Here is a 22,931-nt window from a genome sequence, read left to right on the forward strand (position 1 = left end):
CTCCAACTAATAAAAAAAAAAAAAATCTGAGGTTGGAAAGGAGTCAGTCAAAAAGATGCCGGCACACTGGACCCAAAGTGTCCTTATGTAACAGAGCAACATGGGCAGAGCCCTTCGCAGGTAGCCCTTGCTGTGCCGTATTACTCCGCCTCCTGTTACTAGGCAACAGGACTTGCTCGGCCATTGGTCAGTGCCTCACTGGCCCCACCCACAAGCAACCAACCATCAATGAGCTACCTACAGGTCCTTGCCCTGCTCAGCTATTGGTCAGCACTGCCATGGGCCCTACCTACTGATAACGGTCAAGGAGGGGTGACTGGGGAATTGATTCAGTCAAGAGTCAGTGGTGCACTGGTGAACTGACTCTTGACTTTGAGCACCTTCCTTTTTCAAAAAGCAAAAATCAGGAATTGATTTCTGCTAGATGGGGCCAGTTGAGTTTCCCTACTCAATATGAGAGTTGAAGTGTCCCCAACAATTTTAGTGGAGGAGACATTTAAAACTGTCTTTGCTCTGATGTGTAATCTTATGGAGACTGTGTATTGACCTTTGGGCAGCAGACTGAGGATTCACCAAGTCTGGGGGTCGCTGAAGCTCATCACAGTAGATAAAATATCCAACCTGTTCTTAATTACCTTTGTCCACTTAAAGTGCTTTCTCTTAAGTTCCCTAAGCCCTTCAAGAACCCCCAACAGGCAGAAGGTGATCTAGAGATGAAGTGCTTAGAGGACTCTGAAGGGATGAAGTGGGACAGAAAGGGTTCGGCAGATGTTCATGGAGGGATGAAAGAAGCATGAGTGTTGAAGTGGCACATATAAGTCAAAGGATAAAGGGAACGGAAAGGAAGTTTGAAAGTCATGAGGAGGAGCACCATGCCCCTGAATCACCACTGCCCAGAATCAGACACACAGACATGTCAGCAGTGGGAAAGTTATATCACAGCCTCCCTCAGCATCCACTAGCCCATGTTGATGGGCACAGTGGTGCACTGTGATGTCTAAGCCCCCCAAACTACTATTGGCTGGCGCAGTGCCTAACGGACCAATCAGATTGAAGGGTGTGGCTCCTCATTGTCCTCAAAGGGTATAAATAGGGAGGTCAGAGGCTGAAAGTCCGGGTTAGGCCACTTCTTGGCACCATCATGACTAACGCAACCAGGAAGCCATGGCAGTCAAGAGGAGTTGCCATGCGGTTTGCTTCAAGGAAGAATGGAACAAAGAAGACCCTTTGTCAAAGGAGGGGCAGAGGCGGTGTCAAGGTAAGAAGATTCCAACTAAGCTTCCCATGTTCTCCATTGACTTTGCTGCCCAAGACCTCTACCCTGCCCATGCCTGCCACAAAAGCCCTCATTAGCCCACATCCCTTTCTCATGAAATCTCCCTTCCACCTCAGTTTTTATGTCCTTTCCTCAAAACTAATACCCTTGTCTTGTCTTCCAGGCACGAAATATGACCATGAGGGTCAGAAGCCCTCTACAAGGTACCTTCAGAAAGAAAATCCGATCGTATGCTACTCAATCGACAAAGCTGAAGAAGACAAGAAAGGCAAACTGTTTCTTCTCTCGCTGTGGACGTAAGAAATCGAATCGAAGCCGGAAAAGCTACCAAACTGTGAGGCAGAGTCAAGGAAGGAGGCAGAATCCAAAGAGAAAATAAGCTCAGCCGCCGCCAAAGAAGAGACCCTGGAGAAGTACAATGTGGGCAGCCAGTAAGTGAATAGCAAATGTCAGGCAGTTTAGAATTGTGACTCCAGAGGTCTGCTTTGTTAGCAATGGCCAACCAAGAAAAGACTCTCACACTAACATAGTAAGCCGATGGCTGCAAATAAAAGAAACATCAAATGGTGAAAAGATGATACGTGTGTGTGTGTGAATTTTCTGATGGAAGGGAGGGAGAGAAGAGAAGAGGTGGGCACTGGAAACGGGAGGGATATGTGGTCCTGAGAGGTTGGGGAACAGACCCTGGGGTCCCCAGTTAGCCAGAGAGTAGAGGTGTGGAGTGGGTCAGGAGTCTGCACTGATGATGGATAACTCTGCTTAACACTTGATTTCAAGGGCAAGGAGTAGTGGTGTGGTGTTCCTCCCTTTGTCTGGGGTGTGGAAAGACATTAGGGTCTAGATGCCAGACCCAGATGGGAAGGGGTTTTCACATGGGGGTGGAGAATGTGAAACTGCCCCGAGAAAGGCAGGCAGAAATCACCTCCTGGCCACCTACCTCATAATGGGGTTTGTTGCATCACTCACCTATGCTGTCAGCTAAAGGGGCTCAGAAGGCACAAAGTGCTGATACAACTAAAACCCACAACTAGCACTCCCAGGGACTCAAATAATGTTTGGAGGGGACTAACCAAATATTGCTTAGGCCACATATTTGCTAACAAATTTCTGGGAGCATTGTATTCCCAAAGAAGGGCAGTGGTGGTGGCCCAATGCCGGTGCACGTTACAAACGGGATCACCCTGCACACAGAACTTTTTTTTTTTTTTGGTATGGGGGGCGGCTCTAGGTAGGTTTTGAAAGCGTAGTTCCCTGAACAGGGGTTGTATCTGCTCCATTCTAGTGTACCATGGAGTTCTATCCATTGGACAGACATGGAAGTCTGTACAGAGAATTTCCACATAAATACTAATATAAGACTGAGTGAAAATTGGTCTTGTAATTATCACCATATCCTAGGATTTCTAAACAACTACAGTCGTAAAACATTCTTCCCCAATAAAGTCTTTTGTTAGTCCAACTTCTACAAGTTTATCATGGTTTAAAAGAAAGAGTATGAAATATTTAATTTGGTGTTAACTTTCATTTTGAAAGGTTTTAAAAATTCCAAGGAGAAGTTAAACAAATATGGAGACATATAAGGCAGAGGCTCTGACGATGAGGATCCTGTGTGTCTTCAGAAAACTTTTTAGAAGCAACCAAAACACAGAGTTTCCCCAACAGCATCCAAAGAGTTGAGTTCAAAGTATAACTCAAAGATATGTTATCTTTGATCTGGACTGCAGCTGCCTAACTCAATCTTTCTGGCACTGTAACGCCTGGGAGACCCCATTGATGATTCAAAGTCAGTCACTGAATGTGATTTAAAATCTGTAAGAGTGAAAGACCCCCTGGGTGTGCTGCCCTTTATTTTTTTTTTAAGTTCTTTTATTTTCATTGATTTATTTCAATTGGAGGCTAATTACTTTACAATATGATAGTGGTTTTGCCATACATTGTCATGAGTAAGCCATGGGTGTACATGTGTTCCCCATCCTGTACCCCCCTCCCACCTCCCTCCCCATCCCATCCCTCAGGATCGTCCCACCACAACAGCCCTGAGCACCCTGCCTCATGCATCCAAGCTGGACTGGAAATCTGTTTCACATACATGTTTCAATGCTCTTTGCTCAAATCGTTCCACTCTCGCCTTCTCTCACAGAGTCCAAGAGTCTGTTTTTACCTTTGTGTCTCTGTTGCTGTCTCACATATAGGGTCATTGTTACCATCTTTCTAAATTCCATTTATATGCCTTAATATACTGTATTGGTGTTTTTCTTTCTGACTTCCTTCACTCTATAATAGGCTCCAGCTTCATCCACCTCATTAGAACTGATGCAAATGCATTCTTTTTAATAGCTGAGTAATATTCCATTGTGCATATGTAGCACGGCTTGCTTATCCATTCGTCTGCCCATGGATATCTAGGTTGCTTCCATGTCCTGGCTATTATAAACAGTATTGTGATGAATATTGGGGTACACGCATCTCTTTCAATTCTGGTTTCCTTAGTGTGTATGCCCAGCAGTGGGATTCCTGGGTCGTAGGGAAGTTCCAATTCAAATTTCTGAGGAATCTCCACACTGTTCCTCTCCAGCATTTATTCTTTGTAGACTTTTTGATAGGAGCCGTTCTGACCAACGTGAGATGGTCCCTCATCGTGGATTTGATTTGCATTTCTCTGATAGTGAGTGATGTTGAGCATCTTTCTCTGTGTTTGTTAGCCATCTGTATGTCTTCTTTGGAGAAATGTCTGTTTAGTTCTTTGGCCCGTTTCTTGAATGGATCGTTTGTTTTTCTGGAACTGAGCTGCAGGAGCTGCTTGCATGTTTTTTAGATTAATTCATTGTTCATTGCTTCATTTGCTATTATTTTCTCCCATTCTGAAGGCTGTCTTTTCACCTTGCTTATACTTTCTTTGTTGTGCAACAGCTTTTAAGTTAACTTGTGTCCTATTCATTTATGTTTTGCTTTTATTTCTATTCCTCTGGGAGGTGGGTCATAGAGGATCCTGCTGTGATTTATGTCAGAGAGTGTTTTGCCTATCTTTTCCTCTTGGAGTTGTATAGTTTCTCGTCTTACATTTAGATCTTTAATCCGTTTTGATTTTATTCTTGTACATGGGGTTAGAAAGGGTTCTAGTTTCCTTCTTTACAAGTAGTTCACCAGCTTCGCCAGCACCACTTGTTAAAGAGATTGTCTTTTCTCCATTGTATGTTCTTGCCTCCTTTGTCAAAGATAAGGTGTCCATAGGTGGGTGCATTTCTCTCAGGGCTTTCCATTTTGTTCCATTGATCTGTATTTCTGTCTTTGTGCCGGTACTATACTGTCTTGATGACTGTAGCTTTGTAGTATAGCCTGAAGTCAGGCACGTTGGTTCCTCCAATTCCATTCTTCCTTCACAAAATTGCTTTGGCTATCCAAGGTTTTTTGGTTTTCCATACAAACTATGAAATTGTTCTAGTTCTGTGATCTCTATAGAACTTTCAGAATGTGTCCTCAGTCATGATGGAGCAAGTGAAAGGATGAAATACTTTCCCTTCTTACTAGTCCTCAATTCCATTTGTCATTAAAAGGTTATTCACTTCTGAAGAGCTATCATGGCTAAAATGGAAGACAGATTTCTTGTTTGTGATATATAATGTAGACATCAATGTTTTTTTTCCTGCAGACTTCAATCTATTTTTAATTATACTGATCAAACTACTGATGAATAATTTATTTTTCTGTGTAGATCAATACTAAGAATGATATGGATCCTTTCCATAATCTCATCCCCAACCTTTGAAACACTGCAGTTCTATACAGTATTGATGAAAGTCTGCTCCAACCTGCAATTACACCAATATCATCAGTATATTCCATGATTTTCTGATTGAACATTTCTCCAAAGCTCTTAATATAGGAATTTAATATGTGATAACACTTTCCTATTTATAGAAGCTCCATACCTAAGCATTAATTTAAAAAAAAAAGCTTTAGATTTATAAAATGCTTACATTCAGCTCTACAACCATACCAGTACTTGACAGACGTTTGGCTGGCTGTCTTACCAAGAAACCCTGTCTATTCTGTAAATCAGTAGTCGAATTCCATGCATTTCTTTATGAAAATTATTTTTCAGAGATAGGGTCTTTTTCAAAGAGCAAAACAAGTAGAATATTTTCTATAGATGTATCCTATATATAGGATAAGGCCTATGTATACTATCTTGACTTACACAGAGATACTTATAAATGTATATATTGGCATATATATGGAAAACCAAACGTACATAGAAAAAGTAAAAACATCATATAGTTCTAGAAGAAAGCCATGCAGAAACTAATGTTCCTCAAACTTAGGCTCTCAAAAAGACATGTACTTTATGAATCCATGTACATATGATTCTCAAAATGACAAAATTAGAGACATGGAAAAGAAATCAGTAGTCACAAGGGATTATGGAATAAGAATATAAGACTGTGGTATTAGGGAATTCCTTTAAGGTTAAAGAACAGTTCTCTATCTTGAGGTGGTTATGCAAATACACATATATTTTTCATATATATATATAAACATATACACACACATATACATCAATATTCATATAAAATATATTATAACCATAATACATAAGAGCTCTCAAACTCACTAATAAGAGAACAAATAAACCAATTAAAATGTGGGAAAATATTTGAATAGCAATTGGTTGACATCAGATATGACATAAGTTGTACAGATGACTCAGAAACACATACAATTTATTAAAATAATGAATAATTAGTACTGAATGCATATTAAGTTTGCAAATTGTATCTTGGATAAAAGGAATAAAATAATTGAGAACATAAACAACGCTCAGGAAAAGAGAGAAACTTAAACTCTCCTCAGTGACTCATAAGAATGCAAAATGATAAAGACACTTTGGGAAATGTTTTTCATTACTCATAAATATCTGCACACTGGAAAACTGTGTAATCCCATTCCTAAATAACTCCCACATAAAACATGAATTTCTGTTCACATAAAACCCTTCATGCCAATGGTTATTGTGGCTCTATTAATAACAGCCCCAAACTGGCAATAACTCAAATGTTATTCAACTGGTAAGCCAATATACAAATGGTGCATCCATCCGATGGAATACTATTCAACAAGAAAAAGGGACATGCTCTTGATGATTGGAAGAACTTGAAAGTTTTTCAACTTAACAAGAACCAGATCAGAAAGACTACTGACAGTATGAGGTAATAGGCACATGGAAAAACACTGACCATCACTAATACTTAGAGAAATAGAAATCAAAATCACTAGGAGATATCACCTCACAGCTGTCAGAATGGCTATCATCAAGTCAAAAAGTCTGAAAATAACATATGGCGGCAAGGATGTGGACAAAAGGAAGCCCTTGTACAGAATTGGTGGGAATGTAAATTTGTGCACTCACCTTGGAACACAACGTGGAAGTTTCTTAAAAACACGAAAAATAGAACTACCATGTGACCCAGCTATTCCACGCCTAGCTATACATCAGAAGAAAATGAACACTAATTTGAAAAGATACATGAACCCCAAAGTTTATTACAGCCTTGTTTACAATAGAACAGATATGGAGGCAACCCGTGAGCAAGATGCACATGGTTCCTGTCCTCATAGCACTTGCCTGGAATATGAGATAAGCAAGCATTTGAACACCACAGTACTCCTCAGAAATACTGGTAGTTACATGTTTGTTGAGGTGGAAACATTCTCCCAGCATATGGTATAGAAAAGGAAGGCTACAATATAGCATATAGATTGATGCAATCTGTATAAATTTAAAAAAAATCACTGATGTACATATGCTCATCCAAAAATATGTGTATCCTATGTATACATTTAGCATTATATAACATATACAATATATATGTTATAAACATTTAGGTAGAACAACAAAGACAGAATATGAACAGTATACATGTCTATTGACACACTTATTGGTGTTCTCTAATTTCATTTGTACACTCTTTTTGCAGTTTCCATACTGCTTTGCCTCGAGTATATATTTACAATTAGAAAACATTAATAATGCTCTTTCAAAGCAGGGTAACCCAGACATTAAATTAACATATGCCCAGGTGCCCCTTCAAGTTCTTCCCTCTTCCTCCAAGGCCATGTTTCTTCACAATTTCCCCATCATACCTTAGATTCCAGTTATATGCAAGGCATGTATAACCAGCTTTCTTGGGTCTCGGTGCCTATGCAGGTTCTCCCCCACTGTCTGGGAAACACTTTCACAGCTTTCCACTTGGTGATCTATCTACTTTAGGTGGCTCAGGATTCATCTCGGGTGTCTTTACTGAAAAGTACCCCTCCCCCACCTCCTTGCCATCAGGCTATGACAAATGCCTCTCCTCTTTACCGCCACAGCCCTGTGTGGTTTGTGTATGGTGAACCAACTCATCATGTAAATGGAAAGATAAGTTTACTATTACCTTCCTCCTTTTCCTGCCCTGTTCTCTCTTATCAGCAGCTCATCACTTTTTGGTCTCGTCCTCACTCACCTCGTCCCACTTGCACCAGCCTCTTGTTTTATTGAAAGGACATAGACAATGCCTTTTGGGGGCTTTTGCCCTGGCCATTTCCTTTCCCCAGTCTTTATTGCCCAAGATAGCCACAAAGTCACTCCCTCTTTTCTTTAATTAGGTCTTTGCTCAGATGTCTTGGATTCATAAGGCCTTCCGTCATTATTCTCTGGGGAGGAAAAACTCCCCATTTCTCATAACTCCTAAGGTTCTCTCTATAGTGTATAATTGACTATTTGTGGTTAGTATTAACCTTCCATCCTCACTGACTAGAATGAAAGCCCCATGAAACCAGGGTTCTGTGTATTGGCTCCCGTTGTGCACCGAGCACCGACAACAGTGCCCGAAATACCGCAGGGGGGTGAATTCATACCTGTGAAGTGGGAAATAAGCATTACACCAAAGAATTTATGTCCATGTTTGCAATTAAATAAAACAAATCCAGACTAATGTAAGAAGGAACTTGATTTGAGATGACTATGGCGATAGGGTCGTCTCACACACTACCTAAAAAATGCTGAGAATTCTCCAAGCTAGGCTTCAACCATACATGAACCAAGAATTTCCAGAGGTTCAAGCTTGACTAAGAAAAGGCAGAGGAACAAGAGATCAGATGGACAGCATCCGCTGGATCATAGAAAAAGCAAGACAATTCCAGAAAAGCATCTGCTTCACTGACTAGGCTCAAGCACTGTTCTGGGTGGATCACAACAAACTCTGGGAAATCCTTAAAGAGATGGGAATACCAGACCCTCTTACCTGCCTCCTGAGAACTCGGTATGCAGGGAAAGCAGCACGAGTTAGAACCGGACATGAAACCTCAGACTGGTTCCAAAATGGGAAAGGGGTATGTTAAGGCTGTATATTGTCATCCTGCTTATTTAACTTATATGCAGAGTACATCGTGAGAAATGCAAGACTGGATGAAGCACAAGCTGGAAGACTGCCGGGAGAACTATCAATAACCTCAGATATGCAGGCGACACCACCCTTAAGGCAGACACAAAGAGGAACTAAAGAGCGCTACAGCATGCAGTCCCCAGGCTATTCCGTGGGCCCTCCAGCTCACCCAACGGCCCAAGTCTGCGTGAGCTCCAGGGCCTCTGGAAGAAGGCCTGAATCTGCCTCTAATCTCAGTCTCCTCCTGATTGCCGCCACACCACCCATGACTTAATCACTTCCCCAATGGTCCCTCACTGACAGTAATCTGTGGGCATTGCCCACTGCAGTGCTGCCCAATAGCTAACCAGGACAGCCAACAGTCACTCATTTACAACTGTTTGCTTGTGGCTGGGGCCCTCTGAGGCACCAAGCAATGGTTGGGCAACACCTGTTGCCTAGGAACAGGGTGGGTTGAAATGGAACACACCAATGGCTACCTGTTAAGGCTGTGCTCATCCTGCTCTGTTACACTGTAAAGAGAAAAAGAATCACTGTGAATTTAAGGTTTGTGAAAGTAGTTTTCAACGTGGGCTGGCCTGCACATTCTTGTTGGCTTTGAACTATTTATACTATACGCTGAACATGTGATCAAGTGGCAGCGGTTGGAGGGGCACAGAGATAAGTGCTGGTGACAGGAACGCCTGGGAATATAACAAAAGGAATGATAGGCAAAAGTTAAATAAGTATGTGAAATAATCAGTCCTAATGTGATGGATGAAACTGGAGCCCCTTATACAGAGTGAAGTAAGCCAGAAAGATAAAGAACATTACAGCATACTAACACATATATATGGAATTTAGAAAGATGGTAACGATACCCCTATATGCAAAACAGAAAAAGAGACACAGAAATACAGAACAGACTTTTGAACTCTGTGGGAGAAGGTGAGGGTGGGATGTTTCAAAAGAACAGCATGTATACTATCTATGATGAAACAGATCACCAGCCCAGGTGGGATGCATGAGACAAGTGCTCGGGCCTGGTGCACTGGGAAGACCCAGAGGAATCGGGTGGAGAGGGAGGTGGGAGGTGGGATCGGGATGGGGAATACGTGTAAATCTATGGCTGATTCATATCAATGTATGACAAAACCCACTGAAATGTTGTGAAGTAATTAGCCTCCAACTAAAAAAAAAAAAAAAAAAAAATCTGAGGTTGGAAAGGAGTCAGTCAAAAAGATGCCGGCACACTGGACCCAAAGTGTCCTTATGTAACAGAGCAACATGGGCAGAGCCCTTCGCAGGTAGCCCTTGCTGTGCCGTATTACTCCGCCTCCTGTTACTAGGCAACAGGACTTGCTCGGCCATTGGTCAGTGCCTCACTGGCCCCACCCACAAGCAACCAACCATCAATGAGCTACCTACAGGTCCTTGCCCTGCTCAGCTATTGGTCAGCACTGCCATGGGCCCTACCTACTGATAACGGTCAAGGAGGGGTGACTGGGGAATTGATTCAGTCAAGAGTCAGTGGTGCACTGGTGAACTGACTCTTGACTTTGAGCACCTTCCTTTTTCGAACAGCAAAAATCAGGAATTGATTTCTGCTAGATGGGGCCAGTTGAGTTTCCCTACTCAATATGAGAGTTGAAGTGTCCCCAACAATTTTAGTGGAGGAGACATTTAAAACTGTCTTTGCTCTGATGTGTAATCTTATGGAGACTGTGTATTGACCTTTGGGCAGCAGACTGAGGATTCACCAAGTCTGGGGGTCGCTGAAGCTCATCACAGTAGATAAAATATCCAACCTGTTCTTAGTTACCTTTGTCCACTTAAAGTGCTTTCTCTTAAGTTCCTTAAGCCCTTCAAGAACCCCCAACAGGCAGAAGGTGATCTAGAGATGAAGTGCTTAGAGGACTCTGAAGGGATGAAGTGGGACAGAAAGGGTTCGGCAGATGTTCATGGAGGGATGAAAGAAGCATGAGTGTTGAAGTGGCACATATAAGTCAAAGGATAAAGGGAACGGAAAGGAAGTTTGAAAGTCATGAGGAGGAGCACCATGCCCCTGAATCACCACTGCCCAGAATCAGACACACAGACATGTCAGCAGTGGGAAAGTTATATCACAGCCTCCCTCAGCATCCACTAGCCCATGTTGATGGACACAGTGGTGCACTGTGATGTCTAAGCCCCCCAAGCTACTATTGGCTGGCGCAGTGCCTAACGGACCAATCAGATTGAAGGGTGTGGCTCCTCATTGTCCTCAAAGGGTATAAATAGGGAGGTCAGAGGCTGAAAGTCTGGGTTAGGCCACTTCTTGGCACCATCATGACTAACGCAACCAGGAAGCCACGGCAGTCAAGAGGAGTTGCCATGCGGTTTGCTTCAAGGAAGAACGGAACAAAGAAGACCCTTTGTCAAAGGAGGGGCAGAGGCGGTGTCAAGGTAAGAAGATTCCAACTAAGCTTCCCATGTTCTCCATTGACTTTGCTGCCCAAGACCTCTACCCTGCCCATGCCTGCCACAAAAGCCCTCATTAGCCCACATCCCTTTCTCATGAAATCTCCCTTCCACCTCAGTTTTTATGTCCTTTCCTCAAAACTAATACCCTTGTCTTGTCTTCCAGGCACGAAATATGACCATGAGGGTCAGAAGACCTCTACAAGGTACCTTCAGAAAGAAAATCCGATCGTATGCTACTCAATCGACAAAGCTGAAGAAGACAAGAAAGGCAAACTGTTTCTTCTCTCGCTGTGGACGTAAGAAATCGAATCGAAGCCGGAAAAGGTACCAAACTGTGAGGCAGAGTCAAGGGAGGCGGCAGAATCCAAAGAGAAAATAAGCTCAGCCGCCGCCAAAGAAGAGACCCTGGAGAAGTACAACGTGGGCAGCCAGTAAGTGAATAGCAAATGTCAGACAGTTTAGAATTGTGACTCCAGAGGTCTGCTTTGTTAGCAATGGCCAACCAAGAAAAGACTCTCACACTAACATAGTAAGCCGATGGCTGCAAATAAAAGAAACATCAAATGGTGAAAAGATGATACGTGTGTGTGTGTGAATTTTCTGATGGAAGGGAGGGAGAGAAGAGAAGAGGTGGGCACTGGAAACGGGAGGGATATGTGGTCCTGAGAGGTTGGGGAACAGACCCTGGGGTCCCCAGTTAGCCAGAGAGTAGAGGTGTGGAGTGGGTCAGGAGTCTGCCCTGATGATGGATAACCCTGCTTAACACTTGATTTCAAGGGCAAGGAGTAGTGGTGTGGTGTTCCTCCCTTTGTCTGGGGTGTGGAAAGACATTAGGGTCTAGATGCCAGACCCAGATGGGAAGGGGTTTTCACATGGGGGTGGAGAATGTGAAACTGCCCCTGAGAAAGGCAGGCAGAAATCACCTCCTGGCCACCTACCTCATAATGGGGTTTGTTGCATCACTCACCTATGCTGTCAGCTAAAGGGGCTCAGAAGGCACAAAGTGATGATACAACTAAAACCCACAACTAGCACTCCCAGGGACTCAAATAATGTTTGGAGGGAACTAACCAAATATTGTTTAGGCCACATATTTGCTAAGAAATTTTTGGGAACATTGTATTCCCAAAGAAGGGCAGTGGTGGTGGCCCAATGCCGGTGCACGTTACAAACGGGATCACCCTGCACACAGAACTTTTTTTTTTTTTTGGTATGGGGGGCGGCTCTAGGTAGGTTTTGAAAGCGTAGTTCCCTGAACAGGGGTTGTATCTGCGCCATTCTAGTGTACCATGGAGTTCTATCCATTGGACAGACATGGAAGTCTGTACAGAGAATTTCCACATAAATACTAATATAAGACTGAGTGAAAATTGGTCTTGTAATTATCACCATATCCTAGGATTTCTAAACAACTACAGTCGTAAAACATTCTTCCCCAATAAAGTCTTTTGTTAGTCCAACTTCTACAAGTTTATCATGGTTTAAAAGAAAGAGTATGAAATATTTAATTTGGTGTTAACTTTCATTTTGAAAGGTTTTAAAAATTCCAAGGAGAAGTTAAACAAATATGGAGACATATAAGGCAGAGGCTCTGACGATGAGGATCCTGTGTGTCTTCAGAAAACTTTTTAGAAGCAACCAAAACACAGAGTTTCCCCAACAGCATCCAAAGAGTTGAGTTCAAAGTATAACTCAAAGATATGTTATCTTTGATCTGGACTGCAGCTGCCTAACTCAATCTTTCTGGCACTGTAACGCCTGGGAGACCCCATTGATGATTCAAAGTCAGTCACTGAATGTGATTTAAAATCTGTAAGAGTGAAAGACCCCCTGGGTGTGCTGCCCTTTATTTTTTTTTTAAGTTCTTTTATTTTCATTGATTTATTTCAATTGGAGGCTAATTACTTTACAATATGATAGTGGTTTTGCCATACATTGTCATGAGTAAGCCATGGGTGTACATGTGTTCCCCATCCTGTACCCCCCTCCCACCTCCCTCCCCATCCCATCCCTCAGGATCGTCCCACCACAACAGCCCTGAGCACCCTGCCTCATGCATCCAAGCTGGACTGGAAATCTGTTTCACATACATGTTTCAATGCTCTTTGCTCAAATCGTTCCACTCTCGCCTTCTCTCACAGAGTCCAAGAGTCTGTTTTTACCTTTGTGTCTCTGTTGCTATCTCACATATAGGGTCATTGTTACCATCTTTCTAAATTCCATTTATATGCCTTAATATACTGTATTGGTGTTTTTCTTTCTGACTTCCTTCACTCTATAATAGGCTCCAGCTTCATCCACCTCATTAGAACTGATGCAAATGCATTCTTTTTAATAGCTGAGTAATATTCCATTGTGCATATGTAGCACGGCTTGCTTATCCATTCGTCTGCCCATGGATATCTAGGTTGCTTCCATGTCCTGGCTATTATAAACAGTATTGTGATGAATATTGGGGTACACGCATCTCTTTCAATTCTGGTTTCCTTAGTGTGTATGCCCAGCAGTGGGATTCCTGGGTCGTAGGGAAGTTCCAATTCAAATTTCTGAGGAATCTCCACACTGTTCCTCCCCAGCATTTATTCTTTGTAGACTTTTTGATAGGAGCCGTTCTGACCAACGTGAGATGGTCCCTCATCGTGGATTTGATTTGCATTTCTCTGATAGTGAGTGATGTTGAGCATCTTTCTCTGTGTTTGTTAGCCATCTGTATGTCTTCTTTGGAGAAATGTCTGTTTAGTTCTTTGGCCCGTTTCTTGAATGGATCGTTTGTTTTTCTGGAACTGAGCTGCAGGAGCTGCTTGCATATTTTTTAGATTAGTTCATTGTTCATTGCTTCATTTGCTATTATTTTCTCCCATTCTGAAGGCTGTCTTTTCACCTTGCTTATACTTTCTTTGTTGTGCAAAAGCTTTTAAGTTAACTTGTGTCCTATTCATTTATGTTTTGCTTTTATTTCCATTCCTCTGGGAGGTGGGTCATAGAGGATCCTGCTGTGATTTATGTCAGAGAGTGTTTTGCCTATGTTTTCCTCTTGGAGTTGTATAGTTTCTCATCTTACATTTAGATCTTTAATCCATTTTGATTTCATTCTTGTACATGGGGTTAGAAAGTGTTCTAGTTTCATTCTTTACAAGTAGTTCACCAGCTTTCCCAGCACCACTTGTTAAAGAGATTGTCTTTTCTCCATTGTATGTTCTTGCCTCCTTTGTCAAAGATAAGGTGTCCATAGGTGGGTGCATTTATCTCAGGGCTTTCCATTTTGTTCCATTGATCTGTATTTCTGTCTTTGTGCCAGTATACTATACTGTCTTGATGACTGTAGCTTTGTAGTATAGCCTGAAGTCAGGCACGTTGGTTCCTCCAATTCCATTCTTCCTTCACAAAATTGCTTTGGCTATCCAAGGTTTTTTGGTTTTCCATACAAATTATGAAATTGTTCTAGTTCTGTGATCTCTATAGAACTTTCCGAATGTGTCCTCAGTCATGATGGAGCAAGTGAAAGGATGAAATACTTTCCCTTCTTACTAGTCCTCAATTCCATTTGTCACTAAAAGGTTATTCATTTCTGAAGAGCTATCATGGCTAAAATGGAAGACAGATTTCTTGTTTGTGATATATAATGTAGACATCAATGTTTTTTTCCTGCAGACTTCAATCTATTTTTAATTATACTGATACAACTACTGATGAATAATTTATTTTTCTATGTAGATCAATACTAAGAATGATATGGATCCTTTCCATAATCTCATCCCCAACCTTTGAAACACTGCAGTTCTATACAGTATTGATGAAAGTCTGCTCCAACCTGAAATTACACCAATATCATCAGTATATTCCATGATTTTCTGATTGAACATTTCTCCAAAGCTCTTAATATAGGAATTTAATATGTGATAACACTTTCCTATTTATAGAAGCTCCATACCTAAGCATTAATTTAAAAAAAAAAAGCTTTAGATTTATAAAATGCTTACATTCAGCTCTACAACCATACCAGTACTTGACAGACGTTTGGCTGGCTGTCTTACCAAGAAACCCTGTCTATTCTGTAAATCAGTAGTCGAATTCCATGCATTTCTTTATGAAAATTATTTTTCAGAGATAGGGTCTTTTTCAAAGAGCAAAACAAGTAGAATATTTTCTATAGATGTATCCTATATATAGGATAAGGCCTATGTATACTATCTTGACTTACACAGAGATACTTATAAATGTATATATTGGCATATATATGGAAAACCAAACGTACATAGAAAAAGTAAAAACATCATATAGTTCTAGAAGAAAGCCATGCAGAAACTAATGTTCCTCAAACTTAGGCTCTCAAAAAGACATGTACTTTATGATTCCATGTACATGTGATTCTCAAAATGACAAAATAGGGGAAAATGTTCAAATTTTTCACCATTGGAGGGTGATGCTTGATAGTTGGGTTGTCATATATAGCCTTTATTATGTTGAGGTATGTCCCTTTCTATTCCTCTTTTGTGAGAGTTTAATCATAAATGAGTGTTGAATTTTTGTCAAAGGCTTTCTCTGCATCTATTTGAGATAATTTCATATGATTTTTTATCTTTCAATTTGTTAATGTCGGTGGCTGCCTAATCACCAAAAGTCTACAAGCAATAAATGCTGGTGAGCTGTGGAGAAAAGGCGGAACCTCTTTACAACTGTTGTGGAATGCAAACTAGTACAGCCCTATGGGAAAACAGTGTGGAGATTCCTTAAAAAACTGGAAATAGAACTGCCATATGACCCAGCAATCCCACTTCTGGGCATACACACTGAGGAAACCAGATCTGAAAGAGACGCGTGCACCCCAATCTTCATCGCAGCACTGTTTATTATAGCCAGGACATGGAAGCAACCTAGATGCCCATCAGCAGATGAATGGATAAGGAAGCTGTGGTACATATACACCATGAATATTACTCAGCCATTAAAAAGAATTCATTTGAACCAGTCCTAATGAGATGGATGAAGCTGGAGCCCATTATACAGAGTGAAGTAAGCCAGAAAGATACAGAACATTACAGCATACTAACACATATATATGGAATTTAGAAAGGTGATAACGATAACCCTATATGCAAAACAGAAAAAGAGACACAGAAATACAGAACAGACTTTTTGAACTCTGTGGGAGAATGTGAGGGTGGGATATTTCAAAAGAACAAGCATGTATACTATCTACTTGGTGAAACAAGATCACCAGGCCCATGGTGGGATGCATGAGACAAGTGCTGCGGGGCTGGTGCACTGGGAAGACCCAGAGGAATCGGGTGGAAGAGGGAGGTGGGAGGGGGTGATCGTGATGATGGGGAATAAAGTGTAAAATCTATGGCTTGATTCATATCAATGTATGCAAAACCACTGAAATGTTGTGAAGTAATCAGCCTCCAACTATAAAATAAAATTTAAAAAAAAAAAAAAAAAAAAAGGAATTGAAAATTATGAAAAAAAAAAAAAAAAAAAAAAAAAAAAAAAAAAAAAAAAATGACAAAATTAGAGACATGGAAAAGAAATCAGTAGTCACAAGGGATTATGGAATAAGAATATAAGACTGTGGTATTAGGGAATTCCTTTAAGGTTACAGAACAGTTCTCTATCTTGAGGTGGTTATGCAAATACACATATATTTTTCATATATATATATATATAAACATATACACACACATATACATCAATATTCATATAAAATATATTATAACCATAATACATAAGAGCTCTCAAACTCACTAATAAGAGAACAACTAAACCAATTAAAATGTGGGAAAATATTTGAATAGCAATTGGTTGACATCAGATATGACATAAGTTGTACAGATGACTCAGAAACACATACAATTTATTAAAATAATGAATAATTAGTACTGAATGCATATTAAGTTTGCAAATTGCATCTTGGATAAAAGGAATAAAATAATTGAGAACATAAACAACGCTCAGGAAAAGAGAGAAACTTAAACTCTCCTCAGTGACTCATAAGAATGCAAAATGATAAAGACACTTTGGGAAATGTTTTTCATTACTCATAAATATCTGCACACTGGAAAACTGTGTAATCCCATTCCTAAATAACTCCCACATAAAACATGAATTTCTGTTCACATAAAACCCTTCATGCCAATGGTTATTGTGGCTCTATTAATAACAGCCCCAAACTGGCAATAACTCAAATGTTATTCAACTGGTAAGCCAATATACAAATGGTGCATCCATCCAATGGAATACTATTCAACAAGAAAAAGGGACATGCTCTTGATGATTGGAAGAACTTGAAAGTTTTTCAACTTAACAAGAACCAGATCAGAAAGACTACTGACAGTATGAGGTAATAGGCACATGGAAAAACACTGACCATCACTAATACTTAGAGAAATAGAAATCAAAATCACTAGGAGATATCACCTCACAGCTGTCAGAATGGCTATCATCAAGTCAAAAAGTCTGAAAATAACATATGGCAGCAAGGATGTGGACAAAAGGAAGCCCTTGTACATAATTGGTGGGAATGTAAATTTGTGCACTCACCTTGGAACACAACGTGGAAGTTTCTTAAAAACACTAAAAATAGAACTACCATGTGACCCAGCTATTCCACGCCTAGCTATACATCAGAAGAAAATGAACACTAATTTGAAAAGATACATGAACCCCAAAGTTTATTACAGCCTTGTTTACAATAGAAAAGATATGGAGGCAACCCGTGAGCAAGATGCACATGGTTCCTGTCCTCATAGCACTTGCCTGGAATATGAGATAAGCAAGCATTTGAACACCACAGTACTCCTCAGAAATACTGGTAGTTACATGTTTGTTGAGGTGGAAACATTCTCCCAGCATATGATATAGAAAAGGAAGGCTACAATATAGCATATAGATTGATTCAATCTGTATAAATTTAAAAAAAAAATCACTGATGTACATATGCTCATCCAAAAATATGTGTATCATATGTATACATTTAGCATTATATAACATATAGAATATATATGTTATAAACATTTAGGTAGAACAACAAAGACAGAATATGAACAGTATATATGTCTATTGACACACTTATTGGTGTTCTCTAATTTCATTTGTATACTCCTTTTTGCAGTTTCCATACTGCTTTGCCTCGAGTATATATTTACAATTAGAAAACATTAATAATGCTCTTGCGAAGCAGGGTAACCCAGACATTAAATTAACATATGCCCAGGTGCCCCTTCAAGTTCTTCCCTCTTCCTCCAAGGCCATGTTTCTTCACAATTTCCCCATCATACCTTAGATTCCAGTTATATGCAAGGCATGTATAACCAGCTTTCTTGGGTCTCGGTGCCTTTGCAGGTTCTCCCCCACTGTCTGGGAAACACTTTCACAGCTTTCCACTTGCTGATCTATCTACTTTAGGTGGCTCAGGATTCATCTCGGGTGTCTTTACTGAAAAGTACCCCTCCCCCACCTCCTTGCCATCAGGCTATGACAAATGCCTCTCCTCTTTACCGCCACAGCCCTGTGTGGTTTGTGCACGGTGAACCAACTCATCATGTAAATGGAGAGATAAGTTTACTATTACATTCCTCCTTTTCCTGCCCTGTTCTCTCTCATCAGCAGCTCATCACTTTTTGGTCTCGTCCTCACTCACCTCGTCCCACTTGCACCAGCCTCTTGTTTTATTGAAAGGACATAGACAATGCCTTTTGGGGGCTTTTGCCCTGGCCATTTCCTTTCCCCAGTCTTTATTGCCCAAGATAGCCACAAAGTCACTCCCTCTTTTCTTTAATTAAGTCTTTGCTCAGATGTCCTGGATTCATAAGGCCTTCCGTCATTATTCTCTGGGGAGGAAAATCTCCCCATTTCTCATAACTCCTAAGGTTCTCTCTATAGTGTATAATTGACTATTTGTGGTTAGTATTAACCTTCCATCCTCACTGACTAGAATGTAAGCCCCATGAAGCCAGGGTCCTGTGTATTGGCTCCCGTTGTGCACCGAGCACCCACAACAGTGCCCGAAATACCGCAGGGGGTGAATTAATACCTGTGAAGTGGGAAATAAGCATTACACCAAAGAATTTATGTCCATTTTTGCAATTAAATAAAACAAATCCAGACTAATGTAAGAAGGAACTTGATTTGAGATGACTATGGCGATAGGGTCGTCTCACACACTACCTAAAAAATGCTGAGAATTCTCCAAGCTAGGCTTCAACCATACATGAACCAAGAATTTCCAGATGTTCAAGCTTGACTAAGAAAAGGCAGAGGAACAAGAGATCAGATGGACAGCATCCATTGGATCATAGAAAAAGCAAGACAATTCCAGAAAAGCATCTGCTTCACTGACTAGGCTCAAGCACTGTCCTGTGTGGATCACAACAAACTCTGGGAAATCCTTAAAGAGATGGGAATACCAGACCCTCTTACCTGCCTCCTGAGAACTCGGTATGCAGGGAAAGCAGCACGAGTTAGAACCGGACATGAAACCTCAGACTGGTTCCAACATGGGAAAGGGGTATGTTAAGGCTGTATATTGTCATCCTGCTTATTTAACTTATATGCAGAGTACATCGTGAGAAATGCAAGACTGGATGAAGCACAAGCTGGAAGACTGCCGGGAGAACTATCAATAACTTCAGATATGCAGGTGACACCACCCTTAAGGCAGACACAAAGAGGAACTAAAGAGCGCTACAGCATGCAGTCCCCAGGCTATTCCGTGGGCCCTCCAGCTCACCCAACGGCCCAAGTCTGCGTGAGCTCCAGGGCCTCTGGAAGAAGGCCTGAATCTGCCTCTAATCTCAGTCTCCTCTTGATTGCCACCACACCACCCATGACTTAATCACTTCCCCAATGGTCCCTCACTGACAGTAACCTGTGGGCATTGCCCACTGCAGTGCTGCCCAATAGCTAAGCAGGACAGCCAACAGTCACTCATTTACAACTGTTTGCTTGTGGCTGGGGCCCTCTGAGGCACCAAGCAATGGTTGGGCAACACCTGTTGCCTAGGAACAGGGTGGGTTGAAATGGAACACACCAATGGCTACCTGTTAAGGCTGTGCTCATCCTGCTCTGTTACACTGTAAACAGAAAAAGAATCACTGTGAATTTAAGGTTTGTGAAAGTAGTTTTCAACGTGGGCTGGCCTGCACATTCTTGTTGGCTTTGAACTATTTATACTATATGCTGAACATGTGATCAAGTGGCAGTGGTTGGAGGGGCACAGAGATAAGTGCTGGTGACAGGAACGCCTGGGAATATAACAAAAGGAATGATAGGCAAAAGTTAAATAAGTATGTGAAATAATCAGTCCTAATGAGATGGATGAAACTGGAGCCCCTTATACAGAGTGAAGTAAGCCAGAAAGATAAAGAACATTACAGCATACTAACACATATATATGGAATTTAGAAAGATGGTAACGATAACCCTATATGCAAAACAGAAAAAGAGACACAGAAATACACAACAGACTTTTGAACTCTGTGGGAGAATGTGAGGGTGGGATATTTCAAAAGAACAGCATGTATACTATCTATGGTGAAACAGATCACCAGCCCAGGTGGGATGCATGAGACAAGTGCTCGGGCCTGGTGCACTGGGAAGACCCAGAGGAATCGGGTGGAGAGGGAGGTGGGAGGGGGGATCGGGATGGGGAATACGTGTAAATCTATGGCTGATTCATATCAATGTATGACAAAACCCACTGAAATGTTGTGAAGTAATTAGCCTCCAACTAAAAAAAAAAAAAAAAAAAAATCTGAGGTTGGAAAGGAGTCAGTCAAAAAGATGCCGGCACACTGGACCCAAAGTGTCCTTATGTAACAGAGCAACATGGGCAGAGCCCTTCGCAGGTAGCCCTTGCTGTGCCGTATTACTCCGCCTCCTGTTACTAGGCAACAGGACTTGCTCAGCCATTGGTCAGTGCCTCACTGGCCCCACCCACAAGCAACCAACCATCAATGAGCTACCTACAGGTCCTTGCCCTGCTCAGCTATTGGTCAGCACTGCCATGGGCCCTACCTACTGATAACGGTCAAGGAGGGGTGACTGGGGAATTGATTCAGTCAAGAGTCAGTGGTGCACTGGTGAACTGACTCTTGACTTTGAGCACCTTCCTTTTTCAAAAAGCAAAAATCAGGAATTGATTTCTGCTAGATGGGGCCAGTTGAGTTTCCCTACTCAATATGAGAGTTGAAGTGTCCCCAAAAATTTTAGTGGAGGAGACATTTAAAACTGTCTTTGCTCTGATGTGTAATCTTATGGAGACTGTGTATTGACCTTTGGGGAACAGACTGAGGATTCACCAAGTCTGGGGGTCGCTGAAGCTCATCACAGTAGATAAAATATCCAACCTGTTCTTAATTACCTTTGTCCACTTAAAGTGCTTTCTCTTAAGTTCCCTAAGCCCTTCAAGAACCCCCAACAGGCAGAAGGTGATCTAGAGATGAAGTGCTTAGAGGACTCTGAAGGGATGAAGTGGGACAGAAAGGGTTCGGCAGATGTTCATGGAGGGATGAAAGAGGCATGAGTGTTGAAGTGGCACATATAAGTCAAAGGATAAAGGGAACGGAAAGGAAGTTTGAAAGTCATGAGGAGGAGCACCATGCCCCTGAATCACCACTCCCCAGAATCAGACACACAGCCATGTCAGCAGTGGGAAAGTTATATCACAGCCTCCCTCAGCATCCACTAGCCCATGTTGATGGGCACAGTGGTGCACTGTGATGTCAAAGCCCCCCAAACTACTATTGGCTGGCGCAGTGCCTAACGGACCAATCAGACTGAAGGGTGTGGCTCCTCATTGTCCTCAAAGGGTATAAATAGGGAGGTCAGAGGCTGAAAGTCTGGGTTAGGCCACTTCTTGGCACCATCATGACTAACGCAACCAGGAAGCCACGGCAGTCAAGAGGAGTTGCCATGCGGTTTGCTTCAAGGAAGAATGGAACAAAGAAGACCCTTTGTCAAAGGAGGGGCAGAGGCGGTGTCAAGGTAAGAAGATTCCAACTAAGCTTCCCATGTTCTCCATTGACTTTGCTGCCCAAGACCTCTACCCTGCCCATGCCTGCCACAAAAGCCCTCATTAGCCCACATCCCTTTCTCATGAAATCTCCCTTCCACCTCAGTTTTTATGTCCTTTCCTCAAAACTAATACCCTTGTCTTGTCTTCCAGGCACGAAATATGACCATGAGGGTCAGAAGACCTCTACAAGGTACCTTCAGAAAGAAAATCCGATCGTATGCTACTCAATCGACAAAGCTGAAGAAGACAAGAAAGGCAAACTGTTTCTTCTCTCGCTGTGGACGTAAGAAATCGAATCGAAGCCGGAAAAGCTACCAAACTGTGAGGCAGAGTCAAGGAAGGAGGCAGAATCCAAAGAGAAAATAAGCTCAGCCGCCGCCAAAGAAGAGACCCTGGAGAAGTACAACGTGGGCAGCCAGTAAGTGAATAGCAAATGTCAGGCAGTTTAGAATTGTGACTCCAGAGGTCTGCTTTGTTAGCAATGGCCAACCAAGAAAAGACTCTCACACTAACATAGTAAGCCGATGGCTGCAAATAAAAGAAACATCAAATGGTGAAAAGATGATACGTGTGTGTGTGTGAATTTTCTGATGGAAGGGAGGGAGAGAAGAGAAGAGGTGGGCACTGGAAACGGGAGGGATATGTGGTCCTGAGAGGTTGGGGAACAGACCCTGGGGTCCCCAGTTAGCCAGAGAGTAGAGGTGTGGAGTGGGTCAGGAGTCTGCACTGATGATGGATAACTCTGCTTAACACTTGATTTCAAGGGCAAGGAGTA

The 22,931-nt window shown here is 41.7% G+C and overlaps 3 protein-coding genes across 3 annotated transcripts; all 3 read left to right on the plus strand.

Moving 5' to 3' along the window:
- The first annotated feature begins 1,141 nt into the window (after nt 1-1,141).
- LOC122434574 (spermatid nuclear transition protein 3-like) lies at nt 1,142-1,655 on the plus strand. The gene is made up of 2 exons (XM_043458084.1): nt 1,142-1,258; nt 1,440-1,655. Exons 1-2 carry the CDS (start codon nt 1,142-1,144, stop codon nt 1,653-1,655), a joined length of 333 nt encoding a protein of 110 aa, XP_043314019.1.
- Nucleotides 1,656-11,007: 9,352 nt separating this feature from the next.
- On the plus strand, nt 11,008-11,687 carry LOC122434398 (spermatid nuclear transition protein 3-like). Its single transcript, XM_043457721.1, has 2 exons — nt 11,008-11,124; nt 11,306-11,687. The coding sequence occupies exons 1-2, from the start codon at nt 11,008-11,010 to the stop codon at nt 11,519-11,521; spliced, it is 333 nt and encodes a 110-aa protein (XP_043313656.1). The 3' UTR covers nt 11,522-11,687.
- Nucleotides 11,688-21,978: 10,291 nt separating this feature from the next.
- On the plus strand, nt 21,979-22,537 carry LOC122434407 (spermatid nuclear transition protein 3-like). Its single transcript, XM_043457747.1, has 2 exons — nt 21,979-22,125; nt 22,307-22,537. Exons 1-2 carry the CDS (start codon nt 22,009-22,011, stop codon nt 22,520-22,522), a joined length of 333 nt encoding a protein of 110 aa, XP_043313682.1. The 5' UTR covers nt 21,979-22,008; the 3' UTR covers nt 22,523-22,537.
- Nucleotides 22,538-22,931: the final 394 nt, after the last annotated feature.

Source organism: Cervus canadensis, chromosome X (assembly GCF_019320065.1).
Source record: "Cervus canadensis isolate Bull #8, Minnesota chromosome X, ASM1932006v1, whole genome shotgun sequence".
NCBI classification, from domain to species: domain Eukaryota; kingdom Metazoa; phylum Chordata; class Mammalia; order Artiodactyla; family Cervidae; genus Cervus; species Cervus canadensis.